Below are 24,111 nucleotides of genomic sequence, written 5' to 3' on the forward strand. Positions count from 1 at the left end.
CAGTTATATCAAACACTCATCGGGTATCGACATGCAGTGTTTTGGGTGATGTGTTTCAAAATATCTTTTTAATGCTTACTAAAATTTATATTTTCTACAAATTTCTGTACATTTTATATATTATTTTTACATTCTCTAAAATGGTTAGGTTTGGGACTAGGGTTAAGGGATCTAAAAATGTATCTATAAACTGGTAAAAGGGCAATTATACATAATAAATATTTTACATTTCTTTAACTAGATATAATAATGAGTATGTGTACTGGCATCTATGGTTCCATGAAGAACATTTAACAGCCATTAAACCTTTCCAGTGCACAAATTTATACTGGAATAGGTTTCTTCAGATTATTTAAAAATCGCTCTAAGAAAAAAATGGCTCTTTTAAAAATTTTCCACTGAAAGGTTCTTTGGGGAACCCAAAATTGTTTTTCTTTCAAACCTTTGATTATAAGAGTGAGAGAAACACCACCCCAGCTGAGATACAGCAAAACTATATATACAGTATTCACAATGAATTGCAAGAAATTCTACATTACTATTTTATTTGTCCCAAAAGTGAAAGTGCTGGGTGAATAAATAATGACAGAATGCTTATTTTCTACTATCATTTTAATAAATTGAAAAAGTGTGGGTTGAACAGCAGGTGGGGATATTTGACAACTACCATTAGTCACCCTATTGTGATGTGAGGACCAAGCATTACCAAGCTGAAATATGCAACCAAATTCTAGAAATGTAGTGTTGAAATGATACAACCCCTGACTGCCCACATTCATGAGTGACTTTACATGAAGAGACAGAAGACTGAGACAGTCTATAAGAAGCTGCCACATTTTTTTCTATGGGTGTAGGCTTTAGTTTCAGTTCCTTCTCTCTTCATTTAATTCAGACTGTCTTGATCATGAGATCAGATTTCTTACATAGGTTTCCTTGTTCAGAGAAAATTCTCAATTGATTATTACAATACTGGCAAATTAATATCTACTGGCATTCTAAAACAAAATATAAATAACCATCTTATGTTAATGTTACTAAGACTTTTTGCACAATACTGTATATAAAACTGTATGTGCTACAGATAATACTAAATGATGCTTCATTGTAAGTGCATGTTTTAAACCACAGTTAAACAGGGCCAAAGGTGAAGAAAGTTGGGTTGACCACAGAACAGGAAACCAGTTACTAAGGAAGTTAGAACAGCAAACTAGCATACAAACTTATGAGGAAGAATAATTGTACTTAAGCAGACTATTGTGCAAATGGTTGGAAAATGGTCAGAGCTGGGATCTTTCTCATTTGTATTCCAGGAAAATTATTAATTGTTAATCTGTTAAATGTTTTATGACTTCTCTCCTAAGCCCACTCAATCCTGTCATAAAAATGATCTGTAATCATATACAATCACAACATAGAATAAACTGCAATCATATAATGCCATTATTCATGAAACAGGCAGTATATAATACTGGCACTGCAGTTTAGATTACAAGAGATTGCAGAGATTATGCCCGAGTATACTCAATTTGCTTAAAACTCCTGGCTTCCTCCTTGTATTAAAAGTTTTTTTGTTTGTTTGTTTGTTTGTTTGTTTTTTAAATCACATGATCAAAGAATTATGATAGATGGGGGTTACCAATGATTCATTTGGAAATAGAGCTACTTTATGGGTTTGATTCACTAAAAAGAACTGCGTCATAGGTGCCATTTGTTCAGGAACTGATACGCTGTTGCACTGTATGTTTTTGAATGGCTAGAAAGGAACTGGGTCATGACTATCATTTGTTCAAAAATTCAACTACACTTATTTATACTAGTTTTATCTTTTACACCTAAAAAACCCCTGCCATTTTAAAAGTCAGATGCATCCATGTCAGGATATAATTTATGTTCATCTTTTTAGTGAACAGACTCACTTCCTTTTCTGAGTTTGCGGAAGGAAGATAACTCATTACACGGGAGCCACATGACAAATTGCTTTTTCTATTGCAATGGCTTTTTATTTAATTTTATTTTTTCCCTTAACTACTCATCTGTTCACTACAGGTATGCCTCTGTATGCTATTCATATTACAAATTTGCAGATTAATAATGATGATAAATGTTAAGAATATAGAGCAAGGAAGCATTCGATCTTACTGTGCATGCTTGCCTTATATTCTCATGTATAGATCATAAATCTGTTACAGAAACATATCTTATTTGCCTGTTTTTCTTATTACTATGATTATTGTCATTATTACTACTATTGTGATTATTATTAAAGAGAAATGCTTTTGAGAAATTGACTGCAGTGCTCACAGAAGAGATACATCATTTTAGATGTTTCTTGAAAGTAGTGAAGAACTTGGCTGTTCAGATAGGGTAGAGAAGATCATTTTTGTTAAGGATTATTGAAGATCAATAAAGTTATTTGGTAATGCTACAGTATGTGTTAGTACTGAGGTGCTGTTCACTTCATTCACTCAGTGACGACATGTCTCCGTAAAAGTAACATGAATTTGCATAAGTAAGGGTAACACCACAAAATAAATAAATAAATAAATAATAATAATAATAATAATAATAATTTAAAATCCTTAAAACAATATACATTTACTTGTCTATGGTTTGCAGAAGTAATGCTTCATCATGTAACAAAAAAAAAAAAAAAAAAATTAACTGATGAAAGCATACTTTGAACAATGAGAACTTCAAAAAAGGTGTTTCCAAATCAAATTTGCTGTATTGGTTTTCTTGTTTTGTTTCTATTCATGCTTTGCACCAGCATGGACTGTAAGCATTATATCTGCCTTACTGCAGACTTAGTCGACTACACTGAAAAAAAATAACTTGTAATATTTACTTGATAAAATCCTCGTAACAATTTGCAATAACACATTTTAATTAAATTGTACTGCTACTGATCTGTATGTACTAGTTGGTTGCACACAAAGATGAGGATGTAGGATCTAAGTGCAAGCAGTATTTTAATAAAAAAACTTAAAACTTTACAAAACAGAATCTTCAGGATAGAACTGGAACATAACAACCGAAATAATGCAACACAGAACTGACAACTGAACTGAAGAAACACAGGGCTTAAATACACTCAACAAACAAAGGAACTTGAATATAACTAACTTAATCAGTAACCATAGAGATCAACAGGGGGAGAATGGAGGAGGGAATTAACAAGAATACAGGACAAATTAACAAAACAAGAAAGCTTAGAATTCAAACAATGAATAGAAACACATATTCAGAACAAACTCAAAACAAGAACAACAAAACAGAACAAATCACAACTCAAACGTTACACTGTACAACTTACCTGTTATACAACGTACCTGTTATTATCAAGTAAAATCTATGTATATTGGACTTAACATTCATTAAAAAAAAATTAAGTAAATATTACTTAATTATATTTAATTTCACATATAGAATCTACTTACTATTGAACTTAACATGCATAAAGAAATGAAGTGAATATTGATAATATTTAATTTAGTTTCTCAAATAGAATTATGTAAAATCTACTTAACTAAATTTAACAAAATTAACATTTTATTCAAATAATATAACATTGAATTAAACCATACTTTGAATGCTTTACTTAGAAACATCTAAGTAAATGGTAAATGGTACAATTGATGAGGCACATGAACACCGAGACCTCAATACTTGAACTCCAGATGTCAACAAAATCACAGGTTACTAATCCTAACAACAAAAGCAATGATAAAACAGTGTAAATACAACTCTAAAACTCAACCTTATTAATTATTCATGCCCAAGTGCATGATATGAACACCAGTGTAGTATTTACTTTGTTTTTTCAGTTCTTGCCTGAGCTAACTTCATGTAGAAATTATTTGTTTTTTTTTCTGTAGTACTTACTTCACCACAGAATCATTTTTATCTGTGCAGGCAGGCACGTGCACACATAGACAAAAAAGGGGCTTGAGCCCCTGCCCTTTTTCTTCCTCGAGAGAAAGTGCCCTTTTTTCTGGGGTGCTAGCTTATTTTGGTTAATTTAGAAGAAATCTACAGATGCAAACAGACGGAGGGTAGTAGGCTTAAAACAAACTCCATCTAAATGTGTAGGGTTAGGGTTAAGTTTTCTTTCCATTAGAGTAAAAGACATGGCAGCAAAAATGGACCATAAAATTGTAAAATCTTAAAATTGTCCACTTCATGAAAGAAGTATTCCAATAACACCAAAAAATTAAAACGATTTATTGATTTGTGCAAAATAAACAAATTATTAGTGAAACTATGTCTCTCTCCTTGATCGAGTCATTTATTCTAAATATATATAGCTACTTGAAAATAGTTGCTGTTGACTTCTCTTGTGATAAACCTAGTGAATACTAAAGAAGACCATGGTCTGTGTGTGAACTAATTATTTTGTAGAAATCTGTGGAGTATAAAACAATTGCGTGAGTGTAAGGGAAGTCAAAGTTGTCTTAATATATTTAAGGGTTCATTATTTTTTAAATAAATAATTATGAGAAGTGCCCTTTTTTCCACTTGAGCCCCTGCCCCCCAAAATGTCTGTGCATGTCCCTGTGTGCAGGTACAAGTACAGGTCAAGTATTACCAATCGGTGGGCACTTCAAAACAAGTATGGGCATTTGTCAAGCATCCACTCAAAATGAGTGTGTGAAATACATAGGCCAAAGACAGATAGGTAATGAGACAAAAACTGCATTTAAAAAAGAGATATTTAAAATATACACAAAAAGTAGACATTTTTGCATAAAATGTGACTAGTGTTGTTTTTATGTTAATTTAACATTTCATATGGAAGAAGAAAATGTACCATTGTGACTAACTAATAACAGACAGATTCAAATATTTTAACCATGAAAACTTGCCAAAAAGCTGTTGTGCTTTCTGCCCTTTAAATAAAGGTACAAACTCTGCCTGGCTGCAGTCAGCAATAGACCATACAACAGGAAAACATCATTACAAGTTAATTTCACTAGTAAAAAGCCCATACTAGTTTAAAAATAATGACTAATTGGAAAACCCCATTTTTGTTTTGAAGAGATAGTAGGGAAATTTGGTGACATGCTGTGTTCTTTAACACAGAGGCGCAATGATATTACGCACCGCCTGTGACCCCCTGCTTGCACAGGGAGCATGCCTTGCAACCATGGAGACATTTGTGAGAGATGCTGTGTAATATCATTGTGCCTGCTGCACCCATGGTACGGCAGCAAAGTTCCTTGATGATTACGCTGGAATGAGAATATAGTTCCTAGCATATCGACATAGAAAAACTTTTCATTTTCGTCGGCCTTAGTACACGATGTAACTACAGAAGAGTCAAGTTTTAAATAGGAAAAATATCAAAACTCTTTGGTCATTTTTGAGCGATATGCTAACGGTCTAATCAGATTCAATGAACTATGCTAAGCTATGCTAAAAGTGGTACCGCCAGACCTGGAGATCGGCTGAATGGATTTGAAAACGGTAAAACTCAACTGTTTAACTCTAAGGGAGTTTAAAAAATGAGCCTATTTTTTATTTTTTTTTTAAAGTGGAGTGTTCCTTTAACACAGGTTCTAAAGCTCTTGCATGCCCCTACTGCTGATTGGCTACAAGTGTGTTGTCCCACTTTGTTTTCTCCTATTACACAGCCAGGAATATGTACAAACACATTTCTTCCCCAGCACACGCAGAACAGACATCTAGCAAATATTCACAAAATTGTTTTTTAGGCGTTGATTGACCAGTTTCTCAGAAATTGCTTACAAAACTTTTGATGTAATAAATATATAATAATTTTTTAAAATAGTAATTTAATGATGTAAAAAATGTATCAGCAATGTATATATAATTCAATAACAAGATGAATTACTTATCAACATATATTGACTGTCCATAATTTTCTTGTCAAACAAGCAAGAAAACTGCTAAGTGCACACTGAATTCAATCCAGTCAAAAAAGGTGCAAAGTGCACGTGAATGTGCCCTTTGTCCTTTTTGCTCTATGCAGTTTATATGGAAAAAAAAAATTCTTAGAATTTTTTAGTCTGGACTGAATTCAGTGTGCAGTTAGTAATTTTCTTAATTGTTTGTAATAAAAAAAAATTTTTTGATAAAAAAAAAGTATATTGTGTGTGAAATATCAAGACATGTGCACTTTCAGAGCCACACAGCTATACATGACAGCAGTTTCTAACCAGCTGTGCCAAGCTTGGAGTCTCAGACAGGAGGTTTAGGGAAGAGCTGACGAACACTTAAGCCACTCCCCACCATTAATCTTAACATCGCTAAAACAGCAAGCTCCACCCAACTGAATGCCTAACCCCTCCCCAGCACTAAAACTACACTCACTGAGCATCATGCGGCCCTAACGGCTAGTCTGAGACTGCTGGTCTGGCATTGCTGGTAACTGCTATTCATTATGACACAAAATCCACTAGGATACATGTGTGTTAAAAACATCCAGTTTACATGTATCAAAATTCCCTATGTAGTGGATCTGATCTATTATAAAAATAAGATAAAAATTAAGTTTCCTTTTCTCTCCCTCCAGTGTCTTTTGCTGAAATCCAGCCCCTGAATCTGACTGTGCAAGCAGGGGCGCTTGTTCAGCTTGTTCAGAGAGAAGAGCTTCCAGAGTTTGAGCAGCTATTCTGGACGATAACACGATTTGGCACAAATCCCTCCATTGAAACCATTGTAACATACAATAATGAAAGCATCAATCCTAATGATTCTTACAAGGACAGAGTGATGTTTAATAAAGCATCCTTCTCTCTAACACTGAAAAACATGCAGAAGACAGACATGGGACTCTACTGCACAACAATAATAGGAGATGAAATTAAAGACTTTTGTCATTACAATGTTTTTGTTGTTGGTAAGTGTAGAATTCACGAACTCACAACTAACAACTAAGGTTGGTGTTTTCTATAACAATTGCAGCCCAGTCTACTGAAACATTCAACTTTGTGCCCATTATATTAAATAATTCTGTATATGTGTTAATCTATACCCCAGTTGTCAACAGTATATTGTTAATATACTCTTAATTAAAGAATTAGTTCACTTTCAGATAAAATTTTCCTGATAATTTACTCACCACCATGTCATCCAAGATGTTCATGTCCTTCTTTCTTCAGTCGAAAAGAAATTACGGTTTTTGATGAAAATATTCCAGGATTTTTCTCCTTATAGTGGACTTCAATGGAGCCCAGACGGTTGAAGGTCAAAATGACAGTTTCAGTGCAGTATCAAAGGGTTTTAAACAATACCAGACGAGGAATAAGGGTTTTATCTAGAGAAACAATTGGCCATCTAAAAAAAAAATACAACTGTATATGCTTTAAACACAAATGATCGCCTTGCACGTGCTTCTGCTTTCTGTATTTTTCAAAAAGCTTATGCTGTATGTCCTACGCCTTCCCTATACGGAACAAACACGGCGCCAGTTTTAATTTTTTTCTGTAAGTAGAACAGGGAAGGCGTAGGACATACAGTGTAAGTGTTTTGAAGAATACAGAAAGCAGAAGCATGTGCAAGGTGATCATTTGTATTTATAAAGCATATACAGTTGTATTTTTGTAGAAAATGACAAATCATTTCACTAGATAAGACCCTTATTCCTCGTCTAGTATCATTTAAAGCCCTTTGAAGCTGCACTGAAACTGTCATTTTGACCTTCAACCGTTTGGAGGCCATTTAAGTCCATTATATGGAGAAAAATCCTGGAATGTTTTCATCAAAAACCTTAATTTCTTTTCAACTGAAGAAAGAAAGACATGAACATCTTGGATGACATGGGGGTGAGTAAATTATCAGAAAAAAATTTATTTAAAAGTGGACAAAATTTTTTAAGGCATCTTTCAGCTTTATTGTTAGAATGTCAGATCTTATTTTCTCTAGTTTTTAATGATGCATCTTTTTTTTTTTTTTTCAGAAAACCATGGATCACCCACTAACATTTTTCTACCTTGGATATTGTTCACTTCTACAATCAGCACAATGATGCTGATGATGTTCTAAATTGTGCTGTACTACTAAAGTAAAACAAAATTAACAGGATGAGACTCAAACAAGAATAATGAATAATTAAACAATTCAACAAAACATAGCCTACTCCTTTATATCTTGTCAAAACTTGAAGAATGTGAGAAAACTTTCTTATTATAATAATTGTATGTTTGCAGATGATGTTGATGTAGTAAGTCACTTCAATCACTTCAGAAAACTTTGTACAATTTTCTGTTCATTTTGATAAATAAAATAAATTTGTTCAATAAATACTCAAATACGCTAAATATTAAATATGTTTGTTTAAAAAAAATGAACACATTTTAAGAAATACAGAAAAAAATATTGAAAAAATTTGATTCAAAAACAAGATTCTGAATGTTTGTTACACTTGAAGGAGATCTTATAATAAAATTATCGTAATCTTAATTAATACTGCTTTACAGTAGTAACGATAAATATTCTATGATCTGATTAATATAATTTTAAATATGATGGCCATCTGAATTTACCTATTTTACCCATTTTATGTTAACAAATGGAAGAGATAGCCAGCTATTTATTACAAATCTATAACTTTTCCAGAAAAAAAAAAAGCAGGCTTCCTGAACATCCCGTCACTGGTCAGACAAACAGATTGTCTTGTCCCAAACTCCATTAATAGTTTTAAATGACAAAACCAGACTTACTGTAATTTTACTTTAAAATAAATAAATAGCCTAATAACTGCATGCGTTCACCTTTTTCACATGCTTTATTTCATAATTAGAACAATAATGTGCCAACCTCACAGCCTACCAGGGTTGCCAAGTCTATGGTTTTCATTGCTTAAAAACATATTAGCAATATCTTAAAATTTTATTTTACACTATTGTAAACTGCAAACAGTTAATTTTTGAATAGTTCAAAAATAAACAATTACCACCCATATTGAAGAATTTTGTTCACCAGCTGTCAGTCTTAAGTAGGATAATTTTATTAATGAAAACAAACGTAATAATTTTTAATGTACACTGAAGTTAAAATGAAGATAAATGTGTAATGCCTAATTGTGACTGTAAAATATGTATTACATTGTTATAGGTATGGGAGTGACATATTTTGGTATTTGGGTTAGTTGATGTCTGAAAAGACGTGATTTTCTCAGCTTTTCGTTCAAAATGTTTTTTGTTTTTTTTGTTTTTGTTTTTTAAAAATAAAGCACATGAAAGTTTTACAAAAATGATCAAAAATGCTGCCACTGGCTGGCTTTTTTTTTTAATGGCAGGGAAAGAGTTAAGTAAGAGCACTGCGAGTCGCTGTTGTAACGTCAGAGTCATGTTGCATTGTGGTCTGTGGAGCTGCCTGAAGACTCACTTCCTCTGTCTAAATCAAGGGGTTGAGAGTCTGTCTAAATAAACTTCCCTCATCCACTTGATGAAGTTGAACACACTTCAAAATGGCGGTGGGGATTCCTCCAAGAGGAAGTGCTTAGGGACGTTCACGAATGTATGTCTAAATGTGGAGTTACACACAGCCCAGGAAGTGAAGAGGGAAACCTACCCACTAGTCTTTGCTGATCACCTACATAAAGTAAAATAAATGTGATGAAAAAAGTGTTTTTAGCACAGGTGTCATTTTGGTGTCTGCAGTTGTAAAGCACGCAAGATGCACCAGATGCATTGAGACTTTTATAAACAGGGATTACATAATATAAAAGACTCTTCCAATATAATCAGGTTATGTGTATTTTCCTATTAAACTTTGTAACTGGCATTTATTGCTCAATTTATAAATGTAAAATATGACAGAATATGCATTGAAATTAACAATAAATGTTCAGTTCATTTAAAGTTCATTTACAACCTAACATTTTTTTTTCTCCACTGAATACATATGCGATATCAGACCTATGAAGTGATAAGACAAGAGTTTAGATCTGTATTTTAAAGAAACTTAAAGATGTACTGTACTCTTAAATATGAACTTAGATATGGTTAGCCACACTTGCTCTCACAACTAGGGGCTAGTTCCTGGTAGATGTGGTTGTAGAACACGACTTGTTCTTCCTCTCTTTTTTCAGCAGGTTCTTGACACAGTTGGTAGCAATTCTAGTAGTTATTCAGGTAATTATAACAGATAATATAGATAACAGATAATATAGATGATATAAATAGGGTCATTAATAGAAAAGACTGTATACATATGTATATAGTTGATTGTATGTCATAAATTCCAAGGTGAGTGACATTGCCTAGACAGTTTTAATAAGATGATATAAAACACTCAGTTTTCTCTAATACGTACCGTATAACCACAGCAGGACAGGCAGTTTATTGCAATGGCTTTTGGTCATCTATTCATGATCTTCATGGCCGTGCTGATCTTCAACACAGGTACGGAAATCGTTCTCTTTACATTACTGCATAATTATACAGAGAATATACAGTGATTAATTAATCTTTTGGTGGAAAGATTATTTATTTGAAATGGTAATTAGTATTTTTGGATGTAAAATAACATTATATGTAGCTTTACAGTGAAAACAGTATAATAAAAATAATGCAACAAAGTTTGTTTTGGCTGTACAGCAGCTCTAGAAGAAAATATTGTCATTGTCCAGCTTAAGTAAGTTCAGTGTTAAATCATTTCTGTTGTAAAAATCATTAGTTATTAATTTAGTTAATTTATCCAGCAGCTTTGGAGAAAAACAGTGATGTCATCATCCTGCTCAGTTCAGTTCTCATACAACAGTGTCAATGCATGCGGATCAGTAATATTGTTGAATATTAAAGGATTAGTTCACTTTAAAATTAAAATTACCCCATGATTTGCTCACCCTCAAGCCATCCTAGGTTTCTGCCAGCACCTTCCACATTCAACTTAAGAAGAAACGTAACTGACGTCGCATCAGTTAGGCTTGTTTTGAACTGCGAGAGGAGTTAGAAGCATCAGGGTGATTATTAATATTACTCCAATTGTATTCATCTGAAAGAAGAAGTCATAAGCACCTAGGATGGCTTGAGGGTGAGTAAATCATAATTTTCATTTCAAAGTGAACTAATCCTTTATGTGAATCTGACTAAGCAAGCCAGTGGAGACAGAGGAGAAAATAGAAATTATAGAAAATATGCTCTACAGTACTATGCCAAAGACTATAGATATAGAAAAACAGTTCACTCCTATTAGTTATGAATGGGAGAAACTGCAACGCACAGTATGGTGGAATAGGTCCCGACTTCTAAGTAAATGAGCCAATCGCTGATTGATAAAGTCATTGCGTCACTGCCATGTTAGAAGCTCCAGTTCCCATAGAAATCTGAATGATATAATTAATCTGGTGCAACTTCACAACCAACAAGGTGCATGGAATGATAAATATGTGATATAGGAAAGAAAACCAGCAGCACTTGTGGCTGTGAAGCTGGAGCTAAGTATGAACTTTATTTTGCCAACGCATTTCGGCACACAGGCCTTCGTCAGGGGTAAAAGTTTTCAGGTGTGTATAGGTTCCTTTAAATACAAACAGAAACAGAATTCAAACTTACAATGAACCAATGAAAAAACTGCATGATAACATCCACCAATCACAAAACTTATAAGCTTTTTGTATGTTCTTCCAAAAATTCACAAAAGCTTAAAAAATCCACCAGGTAGACCGATTGTCTCTGGTATAGGTAATCTTATGGACAGAATTTCCAGTTATGTAGATTACCATATAAAAGATCTTGTCCCCAATCTAAAATCATATATTAAAGACAGTTCTGAGTTTTTGGTATATCTAAAAGATCTTTCACGACTTGAATCAGATATAATCATGTGTACACTTGATATTGAGTCCCTATATACCAATATTGACCATAAAAAAGGACTTGAAGCTTTAGAATATTTTCTTAATAAAAGAACAACTAATAAACCAACAATTAAGACCCTTACAGGAAAAGTTCCTTTGGGAAATTTTAAATGTGGTAATTGTATTAACTGCCAATATACCAGGAACATTAAATGTTTTGAACACCCTGTCTACAAAAAGAATATACATATTAAAAGTTTTATCACTTGTAATACTAAAAATGTTATACATTTAATTAAGTGCCCTTGCCAGAAAGTATATGTTGGAGAAACATCACGTCGTTTAAGGGATCGTATTACAGAACACAGGAGTTCCATCAAAAGAGGTGATATAACAAAACCAGTAGCAAAACATTTTAAAGAATGTAATCACCCTATGTCTTCCTTTTTATACTTTGGCAATGAGCATATAAAGGAGAGGAGGTAATATTAATTTAATTAGAAAAAGAAGGGAGGCGTTTTGGATTTTTTATTTAAAAAGTTTGTTCCCTATGGGATTAATGAGGAATTGGTCTTAAAAGATTTCTTATAAAAATATTTTTACACTCTGATATAAAGGTGTACATTTTGTATAGGTTTTTTTTTTTTTTTTTTTTTTGTATTATCTTTTGTATCTTTTATCTGTTTTTTGTATTATCTGTATCTTTTTCTTTCCTTTCCTTTCCTAGGGGAGAGCAGGGACGAAAGTACCATTTTTCACAAAAATGTCATTTTAAAAGATAATGTTTAGACAGCGATATATTTTTGCTGTGGTCAGTAACTCACAAGTGTGGTCTATCAATACTAGGTGGTATTTTGTACAAATGTAGAACGGCTTCAGTATAATTTCACTTTGAACATAAGTTGCACATTGTTACTTTCGACCCCGTCAGGTGGGACGAAAGTAACACGCAGGTGGGTCAAAAGTAACACAACAATACAAGCTAGATTTTTCTGTGCTAGTCTTGTTTTTATTAAATATATCTGACTATGACCTTGTTAATAAGTAACTGCAAACATATTTTGTCCTTTGTCTTTGCAAAAAAAAAAAATATTAAATTACAGTTTCATGTCAAATTGAGAATTTCACTTTCATCAAATGTTTCAAAAGTAAACTTAAAGTACAAACTGTTTAGAACTGAATTGTTTAGAATAATTTTTTGGGGCAATGTCTATTTATTTTATAAAAAAATTCTCAGCAGTTTGAACAATATGAAAATTAAATTAAATTAAATTAAATTAGCATAATATAAATTTTCAACATCATGTACTAGTCATGTTTCCAATCCAGCTGTTTTTATGCATAAATTCAAAATATGCACAAAACATCTGAATAGAAACACTGCAAATTCATAAGTGGATGTGGAAAAGCTAAGGTATGGCTAAAAACTAAATGTGACTATGGTAAATGTAAACAGATTAAGTGAATAAATGGTGACATACAGAAATCAGCAACAGAAATGTCCAGAAATGCCCTCTCATAAACATCTTTCTGACCCTCACTCTTGGCATATTCTGTATAATACGACATACACATGTTTTAATAAATGCTGCAACGCAGAGAAAGCCACCACATTAGCAGTGGAACAAAAGAAACACTTGTTGTCACTGGAGCGGGACGAAAGTAACACTTGACAGGAACATCGGACATTTAAACCTGAATTACTTTCATACTGAAAAATACTGACAAGTCAAACTTCAGGATGTGTTACAGGACTAAATAACCTGTAGATTGATCATTATAGTGACACACGAAATGAGAAACAACTTGTAATTTAAAAAAAAAGTAAAAAAAACAGAAAAAAACTGTTTTCCGGACCTAACCGCGGGAAACGATGATGAAATCACGTGATATTTGGCAGCTCCGTCAAGGGTTGCGAGCTAAACGTGCGGTCAAATGTAGTCAGGGCTCTGAGAAAATCGCTTTGTTACTTTTGTCCTGCGTTACTTTCGCCCCGGTTCTCCCCTATGGTATTTATTTGTGAGTTCGCAAAGATGTTTTTGAGATTTCAGGATTCCCCAATTCAAATAGACAGGATTGGGCTTGGATAAACAAATAGCTGCCCGGAGGTGTTGCAAATATGGCCGCCGAGTGAACACTTTCAATGTGGAAATATGTTTTTTGGTATTAAAATATGTGGTTTTATGTGGTTAAGCTGGCTACTTTTCATGTGTGGAAATTTGTTAGTTTCTCTATCATATCTAATAGTTTACAAAACAAAAATTGCATTTGTGCCTCTAATACTTTTAAAAAAATTGTAACAGAACACAAAAGTGTAGTGTATTTGTGGAATTATAGAAAAACAAAGAACATTTACCTTTATCTTTTGCATTATCCTCTCTGTTTTTAGCATCCATGTGCAATGCTGAAAATGCTGTCTCTGTGCAGACAGGAAGTTCTATTCAACTGGACATACAGACCGATAAACTACCACAGTTTCAAACACTGGTCTGGATGAATGAAAAATCAAAAAGTATTGTGACATTCATAAACAAGCAGCCAAAGATTTTTAAGGACAATGTGGTTTTCAATCAAGCAACCTTCTCTCTAACACTGAAGAACTTGCAGAAGACAGACAGTGGACTCTACACTGCAAAAATATTTGTACCTAATGAAGAAGTTGCAAAATACAGAGTATCTGTTATAGGTGAGTGTGAGTTGCAATTTAGACCATATTAAAAACCAAAATCAAGCCAAATCTCATTGTAACAAATCTTTCATATCAGTTCTTGGATATAAAAGAACAGCCAAGAAAGTGTCCGTGTTTGGTCTGTTAGTAACAAGGGAACAAAAATGCACTGAAAATACTATGTTGTTCTCTTTTGAGGGAACTCACACTGCATCGGTAACGACACTTTGTGGAACGCCCTCAGAGTAGATCGTCTGAAGCATGAATGAAACTCTTCCAATCCTGATTGGCATTGTGTTATGACGTAACATGCGACGGCATACACAGAAGCTACAAAGAGATGCCGGCACACAACAGAGTTAGCTTTTTGCTCTTCTGAAAGCACTCTGTGTCAAACTGTCAGTCCGATTTGGTGTTGTTTAAATTAGCTCATTTGTGCCCGTGCTCTGTGTCGTGTCTGATGCTGTGGGGATCACAGAGGACCTTAAAACCCGCTTCGGCACTTTCTCAGCCCTCATTGGCAGCTCCTATGCTCCCGTTCCCGATGCAGATGCTGAGCTGTCTGCATCTGAGGATGTGGATGTGCTCAGTGGTGACCTATCGGAAACCTCACCTATGAAATTACGGAAGGTGACACACACGCAATCTGTGTATATTACTGTTTGGGTGTGGAGCATGCACAGTAAGCTCTTGAGGGGGCTGGCTGTGTTCATTCAGAAATATCTCAATTCTGATTAATTAAAATTTTATATTACCATCTGACTTGAGCAGTTTAGATGTCTAATGTGGAATATACTACAGTGAGGGGAACATCTTGGGAACACCCGGCGGAGAGGGAAGGTGCAGATTATAAAATCCTAACCTCATCATGTCTGGGAGTGACTTCATCACAAAAGCCAACTCCGTGTGCCAGCGTCTCTTTTTTTTAGCTTCTGTGTATGCCGTGTATGCTGTGTATATTACATCATGATGCAATGGCAATCAGGATTGGATTAGTTTCATTTATGCTTCAGACACTCTGTGCTGAAGGGGGAGCCAGGTGAAACTGCAGGTGCAGGCTGGACGACGTCTGACCAAGTCGGAGCCTGTGGGACGAGGGAGCCCGGTGGAGTCTTGAGGCTGAGGGTTTCCGGTGGAGCCGAGGAGGGAGGAGCCACGGCAAAGGCGACGCGTCGACAGGCCACGGTGGAGTGTTGGACTCGAAGGCTGGAGGCGGAGCCAGGAGATCCTTTGTCCAAGGTGACGCTGGTGGCCTGAAGCTTCGAGTCGGGTCCATCCGCTTACGTGATGGAGCTGAAGAGTACCAGAGGAGGCAGAGATGAGTAGGTGGTTTGAGGAGGCAGGAGAGGGAAGTTGGGATGGAACACAGGGCTGGATGGAACCAGCGGGGAGACAGACAGTTCTGGGCTGGACGGGACCAGCAGGGACACAGACAGTTCTGAGCTGGACGGGACCAGCGGGGAAAGACGACATGGGGAATTTACCTCCTCAAACACATCCAATAAATCCAGAAACGTCTCAGTGGTAATAGCCATCCCATCCACCGTGGTGAGGTTGTGGGCAGGGCTCTCCTCCCAGCCCTCGAACTCCACTAACACTCCCTCGACAGCACACGATGTAGCGGGCTCACGCACCTGGTCAGACACACCTTGCGGTTCATACCCCGGGGTGACGACTCCTTCCGTCCTCTCTTCAGGTTCGGCCTCGGTCGTCCCGGCTGGTTGAACTCCACGGTCTGCGGTGGGCTCTCGTTTCTCCATCGTGCACATAGTCGATGGCTGGTCTCTGGATGTGGAGTGGTGTTGGTGTCGTCCTCAGCAGGGCCGATGGTGAACGGAGAGTTGTTGTTCACTGTAAGTCACTGGTGTGATGTTCCAGCGAGCGGTCTCCCTGCTTCAGGCAGAGGAGCTGGACAGCGGGTAGAGTCATGGAGAAAAAACAAAAATAAAAACTGAAGGAAAAAACGCTGCAAAAAAACCTGTTTCGGTCCGTTCTTCTGTTACGGTTGCTGTGTACCAAAGCACGACCACGACGAAGACGAAGATAACGATAAGAACAATACTTTAATTAAACATAGGAGATTCCAACAGGATATAGACAGCATACACACGTGTAGACATCAACGAGAACGGACCAGGAGTGAAGGAGAACACAGGGTGTATATACATGTGACTAACAAAGGGAGCTAAACAAGGTGATGGGATAATTAACGAGACACAGGTGGATCAAATGAACTAATGAAACAGACTGGGGAAAACTAGGTCACAGAAACACGACATGTAACAGTTGTAAGGTCTGTTATATATGATGAATCCTAATGCAGCAGTTTTCTTAAATATATGTTTCAGATCCAGTGGATTCTCCTGTTCTGAACTGACCACACAATCAGAACGTCACCATGATCAGTGACATCAACTTAACTCTGTGTATTGTAAAGATGACATAGTTATTTGTACAGCAACCCATTGTGAACATCAGATTAAACATGTAGTAGACACACCAATCACATGCAAAACCTATAAATACTGACAATTTCTACTATAAGTAGTTTATTAGCGTTTATTCTCACAATCTGAATATGAGCTGATGATGTGTTGTTAGTTTCAACAGCTGAAGAAAACCAGCTCTTTTCCTCTGCTTTGGCTAGCAACTGTAGACACTGCTTTTGGAACCATAACAAAGGAAGTATCAAATTAGCAAAAGGACATCAACTGAAATTGTTTTGGAAATCAAGTTGTTGGCATAGGATAGACCTTAGAGTTGAATTAACTGTGTATTGTAAAGAGGACATAGTTATTTGTAACTATAGCAACTTATATTTATACAGTCAGCTGGAGGAATGACACCATACAGATTAAACAACTCTGTACAACTTATGAAAGTAAATAACACCCACCAACAACATGCAAAACTTATAAATACATTTTAAGACAAATTCTAGTCTCTTATAATTAGTTTATTAGCCATTTATCCTCACATATGAGTCCCGCAGTTGAAGGAAGACTGGAGAGGCACAGAATCCAAGCTGCTTGAAGTCTGTATTTGTATGATTTGGGTGGCCGTGTCAATGTGTTGTCATTGTGTTTTTAGTGCAAAGTTCAGCCATCTTCCAGGAGATTTGGAGCACTTTATGCTTAAGGTGCTTAAGGTGCTGATTTCCTTTTCCAGCAGGACTTTAGCACCTGCCCACAGTGCAAAAAACGCTTCCAAGTGGTTTGCTGACCATGATATTACTGTGCTTTATTGGCCAGCCAACATGCCTGACCTGAATCTATGGGATATTTTCAAGAGAAAGATGAGAAACAGTGGATCCAACAATATACAGATGATCTGAAGGCTCAATAGTGCCTCAGCAGTGCCACAGGCTGATCACTTCCAGTTGCCAACACTTGTACTGATGCTGTAATTTGTGCTAGGAGCAAGTCATAACAAAGGTATGTGCTGTCTTATCTAAAATGTTGTATCAAATTAGCATACTTTAAAGACAGTGAACTTTTATTCTCAAGCATTTTTTGATTGACCCTCAGGAAATAACTAAGATTTTGAGATTACTGGATTTTTTCTTTGCATATACAGTACACATCTGAATCATCAAAATTTACAAAAACTTGGAAATGTTTTACTTTAATGTAGGGAATCATAGAATTCATTTTTAAAAATAATTAACAATAAAAAAATGAATTTTCACGATATTCAATTACTTGACCAGCAATTGTATATGAAAAGGTTATACATATCAGAGTCAAATGCAGAACAATACACTACAATACATGACAAGTTTTATTTAAACCTTATATGGTGCCTGATAGCGAGGAAAGCAAAGATCATACGTACAAATAGTCATACCTACACTTTCTGTGGTGACAGTAATGGTCAGGTGGTCAGGTGATTCTTTAAAATGATGCTATTCTAAAACTATTAGGTGTCCAAGAAGAGAATGATCATACAATCTATGCACAAGTTCAGGTAAGCTTCAAAATACTTTATATTTTACATTCCCAAAATACTTTATATGAATTTATGAATATATTTGTGCAGCCATTACAGATCTTAATGGTAACACTTTAGAATAATGGTCAAATGAACACTTATGCTATTAACGAATATAGAAACAATATTAACTAATCAGTAAGTATAGCTGAACTGTTAATGTAGTACCATTTTCCCGCTGAATTTCTTTCTGGATAGTTACCTATAATGACAGACCATTATTCTAAAGTGTTGCCCTCTAAAAGGATTAGTTCACTTTCAAATAAAATTTTCCTGATAATTTACTCACCCCCATGTCATCCAAGATGTTCATGTCCTTCTTTCTTCATTAGGAAAGAAATTAAGGTTTTTGATGAAAACATTCCAGGATTATTCTCCTTATAGTGGACTTCAATGACCTCCAGACGGTTGAATGTCAAAATTACAGTTTCAGTGCAGCTTCAAAGGGCTTTAAACGATACCAGACGAGAAATAAGGGTCTTATCTAGTGAAACAATCAGCCATTTTCAATAAACATTTATATATATATATAATATATATATATAACATTTATATAACATTTATAACATTTAACAATATAACATTTATATTCTTTATATAAACAAATGATCGCCTTCCAACTGGTTCCGCCAAAACCTCACTTTCGTATTCTTCAAAAAGTTTACGCTGTATGTCCTACACCTTCCCTATTCTATGCCCCAAGGCATTTGCTTAGGGCCCCTTCTATTTTCTATTTTTACTAATGATTTTCCCCTGGTGATGGAACATGCCACCATGGCAATATATGCAGATGACATTACACTATATGCATCTGCAAGAACAGTAGATCAACTTAATAACATCTTAAATAAAGAATTGACCTTAGTCACACAATGGATTAGTGCTAATAGATTAGTCATCAATATAGAAAAAGACAAAATGTATGGCAGTTGGGTCAAAATATTTTCTAAAAATGACACTCACATTACACTTGTCATCTGGAGATACTTTGATTGAACAAGTAGAAGAAACTAAATTATTGTTGATAGTAAGCTGTCTTGGAACAGTCAAATAAACCAAATTTTACAAAAAATGGGTATAGAAGTATGGCCATTATTAGACACTGTAGGAAGTTAATTCCTTTTTGGACAACAAAACAGCTGGTTCAGTCGTTAGTGCTTTCTCATTTGGATTATGCCTCAGTTGTTTGTTCAAATACAAGTGAAAACAATTTACACAGACTTCAGGTAGCTCAAAATAAAGTAGCCCGAATTGTTTTGGGCTGTCCATATAGAACCAGTGTGACTGCTATGCATGATAGTTTGTCTTGGTTAACTGTAAAATTTAGACTTAAGTATTTCTTAGTAACATTTATGAGAAACATTATAGTATCAAAAACTCCAGAAATAATTTATAGTAGGTTGTCCTTTTTTTCAGATGCACATAATTATTGCACTAGACAAACAGGTGAGATGCGATGTGTGCTGCCTTCATGCAGAACTCACCAAATACAGTGGTCAGTGTTTTATTGAGCTATGGTGGCATGGAACTCATTACAAGGATTTTTGTTGCTGGAAAATAATAAAAATGCTTTCAAAAGAAGTTAAAACTTTTCTTGTTCACACAGTGATTACTGATAATTGTGGATTTTTTGTGGATTTTTAGGAAGATTTATGTTGAATCTAATGATTTAGTTTTGTTGTAATTATAGAATATGTATTGTAGTATAATGATACCAGAAAATGAGCTGTTTTTGAGTTTTCTTTTCTTTGGCATTGAGCTGCTATGAACTCTTGTACGTCTTGTATACTGTTATTGTGTGTGCAGTTGTGTGAATGGTGTAAAAAATATAAGTAAAACATGTAATGAATATTGAGGAGACCCCAGGAAGAATAGCTACTGTTGTTTCAGTGTCTAATGGGGACCTTAATAAACAAACAAACAAACAGCATAAACTTTTTGAAGAATACGGAAATGCGGTTTTGGTGGAAGCCCTTACAAAGACGATCATTTGTTTATATAAAGCATATACATTTACATTTTTTCCGAAAATGACCAATCGTTTCGCTAGATAAGACCCTTATTCCTCGTCTGGTATCGTTTAAAGCCCTTTGAAGCTGCACTGAAACTGCAATTTTGACTTCTAACAGCCTCTTGTCTTCTAGAAAGGTTCTTCAAATCTGGCCCTGAGGGGGCAGTGCCCTGCAGATTTTAGCTCAAACCCTGATCAAACTCGCCTACCTGTATTTTTCTTGTAACTCTGATTAACATGCTCAGATGACTTTGATTAGGGTTAGAGTTAAAGCCTGCAGAACAGACTTGAGGAACACTGCCCAAGATGTTCAGGTCTAGGTGTCAGGTTTTTCCACACCAGACTCAGTAAAACATTTCTATGTGGGCCTCGCCTTGTGTACAGGGCCATTGTCATGAGGAATTTGAAAAGTGCCTGCCACAAACTGTTGCTCACAATAGACTGTATGCCTTATGATTAAGATTTGTCTTCACTGGATTAAACGGGCCGAGACGAAATAAAAGTGGGTGTCCACTCCACACACTATGAACTATAGAGTGTAAATGTAAATATGCATGCAAGTATAAAGTGGTATAGAATGATTTGTATGACTGTTTGATTGGATGGTTCTACAGCCAAAGAATAAAGTACAAAGACCCCTGGAGATGTTGGTGAAAACAGCGAATCCTCAAACTGTCTATGAGTTTACAGAAGAAATGCCTGATCCTGAGGTAAGAAATAGAAGAAGACATGTGCATCCATCCAGTCTGTATATAATATTTTAATTTAGGTCAGCATTTTCTAGTTAAAAATAGGAAATAAGTTAACTGTAAATAGATCTTAAGACTGAATGTTTTTCTAATTTCAATTCAAGGATTTACTGGTTTTGTTCATTGCAGTGTTGCTATAGCTTGACAATACTATATATCATATATTAACAGATATCAGCACAGATGCAAACAAACAATCCTGTCTGCACCACCTACAGCACAATAGGACAACACCAAAAACCATCATTTGCCACTGAAGACCACACAGTTTATTCAGAAGTGTGTAAATCCCCACGTGGCAGACCACATGTGCATTAAAGAGGTCATGAACTGAGAAATCAAATTTTCCTTAAACATTTGATATATAAAAGTTTTTATAATATATTTTAGAATATCATTATAAGTATATTCTGTAAGTTTCAGAACTGAAAACTTCCTTGGTAGTTCAAAAACATATGTTACCAAGCCCAGTGAACAACTCCTGGAATGTGCCTTTTTATGACATTATAAATAGGTGAAAGACCACCTCTGTAGAAGAAATCAACACCTACTTCACTGCAAGTTTGGCCCTGCCCACTGGTATAAGTGAGATGAGGAAGAGAGAAGAGCACAGGATCACTCACTGGACTATAAATAACACCTTCCAAAGGATTCTAATGCTAGGTGTTCATTTTATGTATTTTCAATTTCAGCAATGCGAATGTCTCAGTTGAGCATTATTTATTTTGTATGTGGTACATTTCACTGTGGATTCTTTGGTAAATCAGTCGCAATTTTGGAGCAAGCTTTGCAAACAGACATTTACAATATGGACTCGACAGTAATGCGACAACATGATAACCGTGTTCATTTTGATGACTGATCTGTGACCAGTGATTTCTTATTTCTGATGAAGTTGACTTAACAGTCAACTTCACATTGTTTCTCTTAGTAGAATGAAAATAATCAGTTATTTAAACTGTTATTTAAACTTAAATTATTAATAGAAAGTGATCAAAGAGCACTCCCTTTGCAATCGCTAGAGCTGTTAATCAAACAGCGCACACTGGAGCTGTTAATCAAACGCGATGAGTGCGAGCACGAGTTTATCAGTGACTAAGTTCTCTGGACTCATACCAAAACTCTTGTAATAATCAACGATTCTCTTATTTACAGTGTGTTTGCACTGTTAGTCATGAAAACATTGGTTAGTGTGCAGAAATCAAGTTACAATGTCGAGATCACTGCATTCATGTGCTCAACATGTCTGTGATCTGCTACATGCTCATCACTGCAACATTTCATGCCACAATCTCAATATAATGCCATAGATCTAAATATAATAATCACTTTTCAAGATTAGTTAAGCTTAAGCTGTAATAGTAAAAACATGCTCAAGAAAGTTAAACATGTAATACTTAGCTATTTCAAATGCAAAGATGTTAGCCAACCACAGCAGTGGGTGTTTACACTGAAGTCTCACGGCAGGCACGCCCCTTAAAACAGAGCTTTCAAATATTTCTAAATTATGACCAATTTGACCAAAAAAATCATACTAACATTATAAGTGCACCCCAGGAAACATTAAATAATAAAACAATGCAGTTCATGACCCCTTTAATACAGTGAGTGCTTGAAGTGGGCCAGTACACACTGGTATGTGTGTTCGGGCACTTCTACTCTTTAAACTTTGGCTTCACCTTTTCTTGTTTACTGCCACTTGTTGCATGTTGCCAGTAATTTGCTACTCAGAGTCAAAGCATTGTTTCTTCATTGTAGAAATGTCAAATGTGATAATGGTTTGCATATGTCAGCCAGCGCACAAGAGAGTACCAGCACTTTTTTATTTTCACTATAAGCAGTAGCATATGTAAAAAGAGGCTTAAAACAGTAGACACTGTTTTAGACAGTATTTTTTTCTCCCCTATATATCTTAAAAGAATATTTCGATATTCAGGACTTTTAGAAAAAATGGTACAAAAGCTGTCTTGTTTCTGGGACAAGTAGTCTTTCAAGATTTTCAAGATGTAGCATATAGGTAATAATATTTACCCTAAAAGTACTAATATGCACCCTTTGTGGGTGAATAAGGTACAAAGGTTTACCTTTTGAAAGGGCATTGCCGTGACAGCTTTTCTACCTTTTTTTTTTTTTTTGTGTGTGTGTGTCTCAAACAGGACCTTGTTCTCTGCAGAGTTCTGTACTTCATTTGTCTTTTTGTTATCATGTGTAGTTTCATGATTTTGATCTTTATGTTACCTTATCTGGAATATCCATGAGTGTTTTAAAAGTTAAGTGTGCCATTAAATGATATCCTTAAGATCTGTACTCTGACTTAATGCATTTTTTTTTTTTTTTTTGCATTGATACAGGAAATATTATTAAAGCTAGGGTAGGCAACTTGTTGTTATTCTGGTTGAAACTCTCTTCACATTCTGATAGCAATCAATAATAAAACTGTTCTAAATATTTTTTAAAAATGTATACATATATCATCTTTGGAATCTCAGGACCAAAAAATATTCATCCAATCATTGCATTCAGTTCAGTCCGGAGCTGTTCACGTCCTCAGACTCGGCTTTAGGCTTTTTTTATGTCAACACTATCAATGCCGAAATGAATCTGCAAGTAAGAGCTCTGTAAGTTTTTTACATTCATTATTATTGTAATGTTATGAGCTTTGAGACATGAGGTAATTTAAGGCTGTCTCTTATGATGCTTTGCTGAATCTGCTCTGGTTGTAGATGACCTGCGTTTTAGATATCTCATGTGTTTTGGAGGAGGCATGGATTTGGAGAGCGCTCTGAAGGGAGGATGGGATCCAATGCTTTCAAAACTAGCTCCGAAATTGCCTACCCTACCTTTTAATTTTATTTATATAATTAATAGAGTATAAATAAAGGTGAGGTGTCATGCCTCTCTCTCTCATTTGTCTTACCCTGATTCACTA

At 35.2% G+C, this 24,111-nt stretch overlaps 1 protein-coding gene and 2 long non-coding RNA genes across 6 annotated transcripts in view; all 3 read left to right on the forward strand.

The window, feature by feature from the left end:
* The window catches only part of LOC125249974 (CD48 antigen-like), a 104,983-nt gene that overhangs the window by 22,320 nt on the left and 58,552 nt on the right, over positions 1 to 24,111 (forward strand). Inside the window, exons 1-3 of one of the 4 annotated variants that reach the window (XM_048162239.1) lie at positions 10,096 to 10,211; positions 10,292 to 10,367; positions 14,154 to 14,450. The exons of 1 other annotated variant lie outside the window; for it this stretch is intronic. In XM_048162239.1, the coding sequence (XP_048018196.1) occupies positions 10,313 to 10,367; positions 14,154 to 14,450 (352 nt within the window). In that variant the 5' untranslated portion in view covers positions 10,096 to 10,211; positions 10,292 to 10,312. 2 more of the 4 variants (XM_048162244.1, XM_048162238.1) reach the window with 2 other exon arrangements.
* Positions 1,748 to 9,176, forward strand: LOC125249978. Its single transcript, XR_007180703.1, has 3 exons — positions 1,748 to 2,046; positions 6,533 to 6,859; positions 7,919 to 9,176. It is a non-coding gene; the product is annotated as an uncharacterized LOC125249978 (long non-coding RNA).
* On the forward strand, positions 18,335 to 22,632 carry LOC125249979. The gene is made up of 3 exons (XR_007180704.1): positions 18,335 to 18,398; positions 21,048 to 21,143; positions 21,354 to 22,632. It is a non-coding gene; the product is annotated as an uncharacterized LOC125249979 (long non-coding RNA).

Source organism: Megalobrama amblycephala, linkage group LG17 (assembly GCF_018812025.1).
Source record: "Megalobrama amblycephala isolate DHTTF-2021 linkage group LG17, ASM1881202v1, whole genome shotgun sequence".
In the NCBI taxonomy this organism is placed as follows: Eukaryota; Metazoa; Chordata; class Actinopteri; order Cypriniformes; family Xenocyprididae; genus Megalobrama; species Megalobrama amblycephala.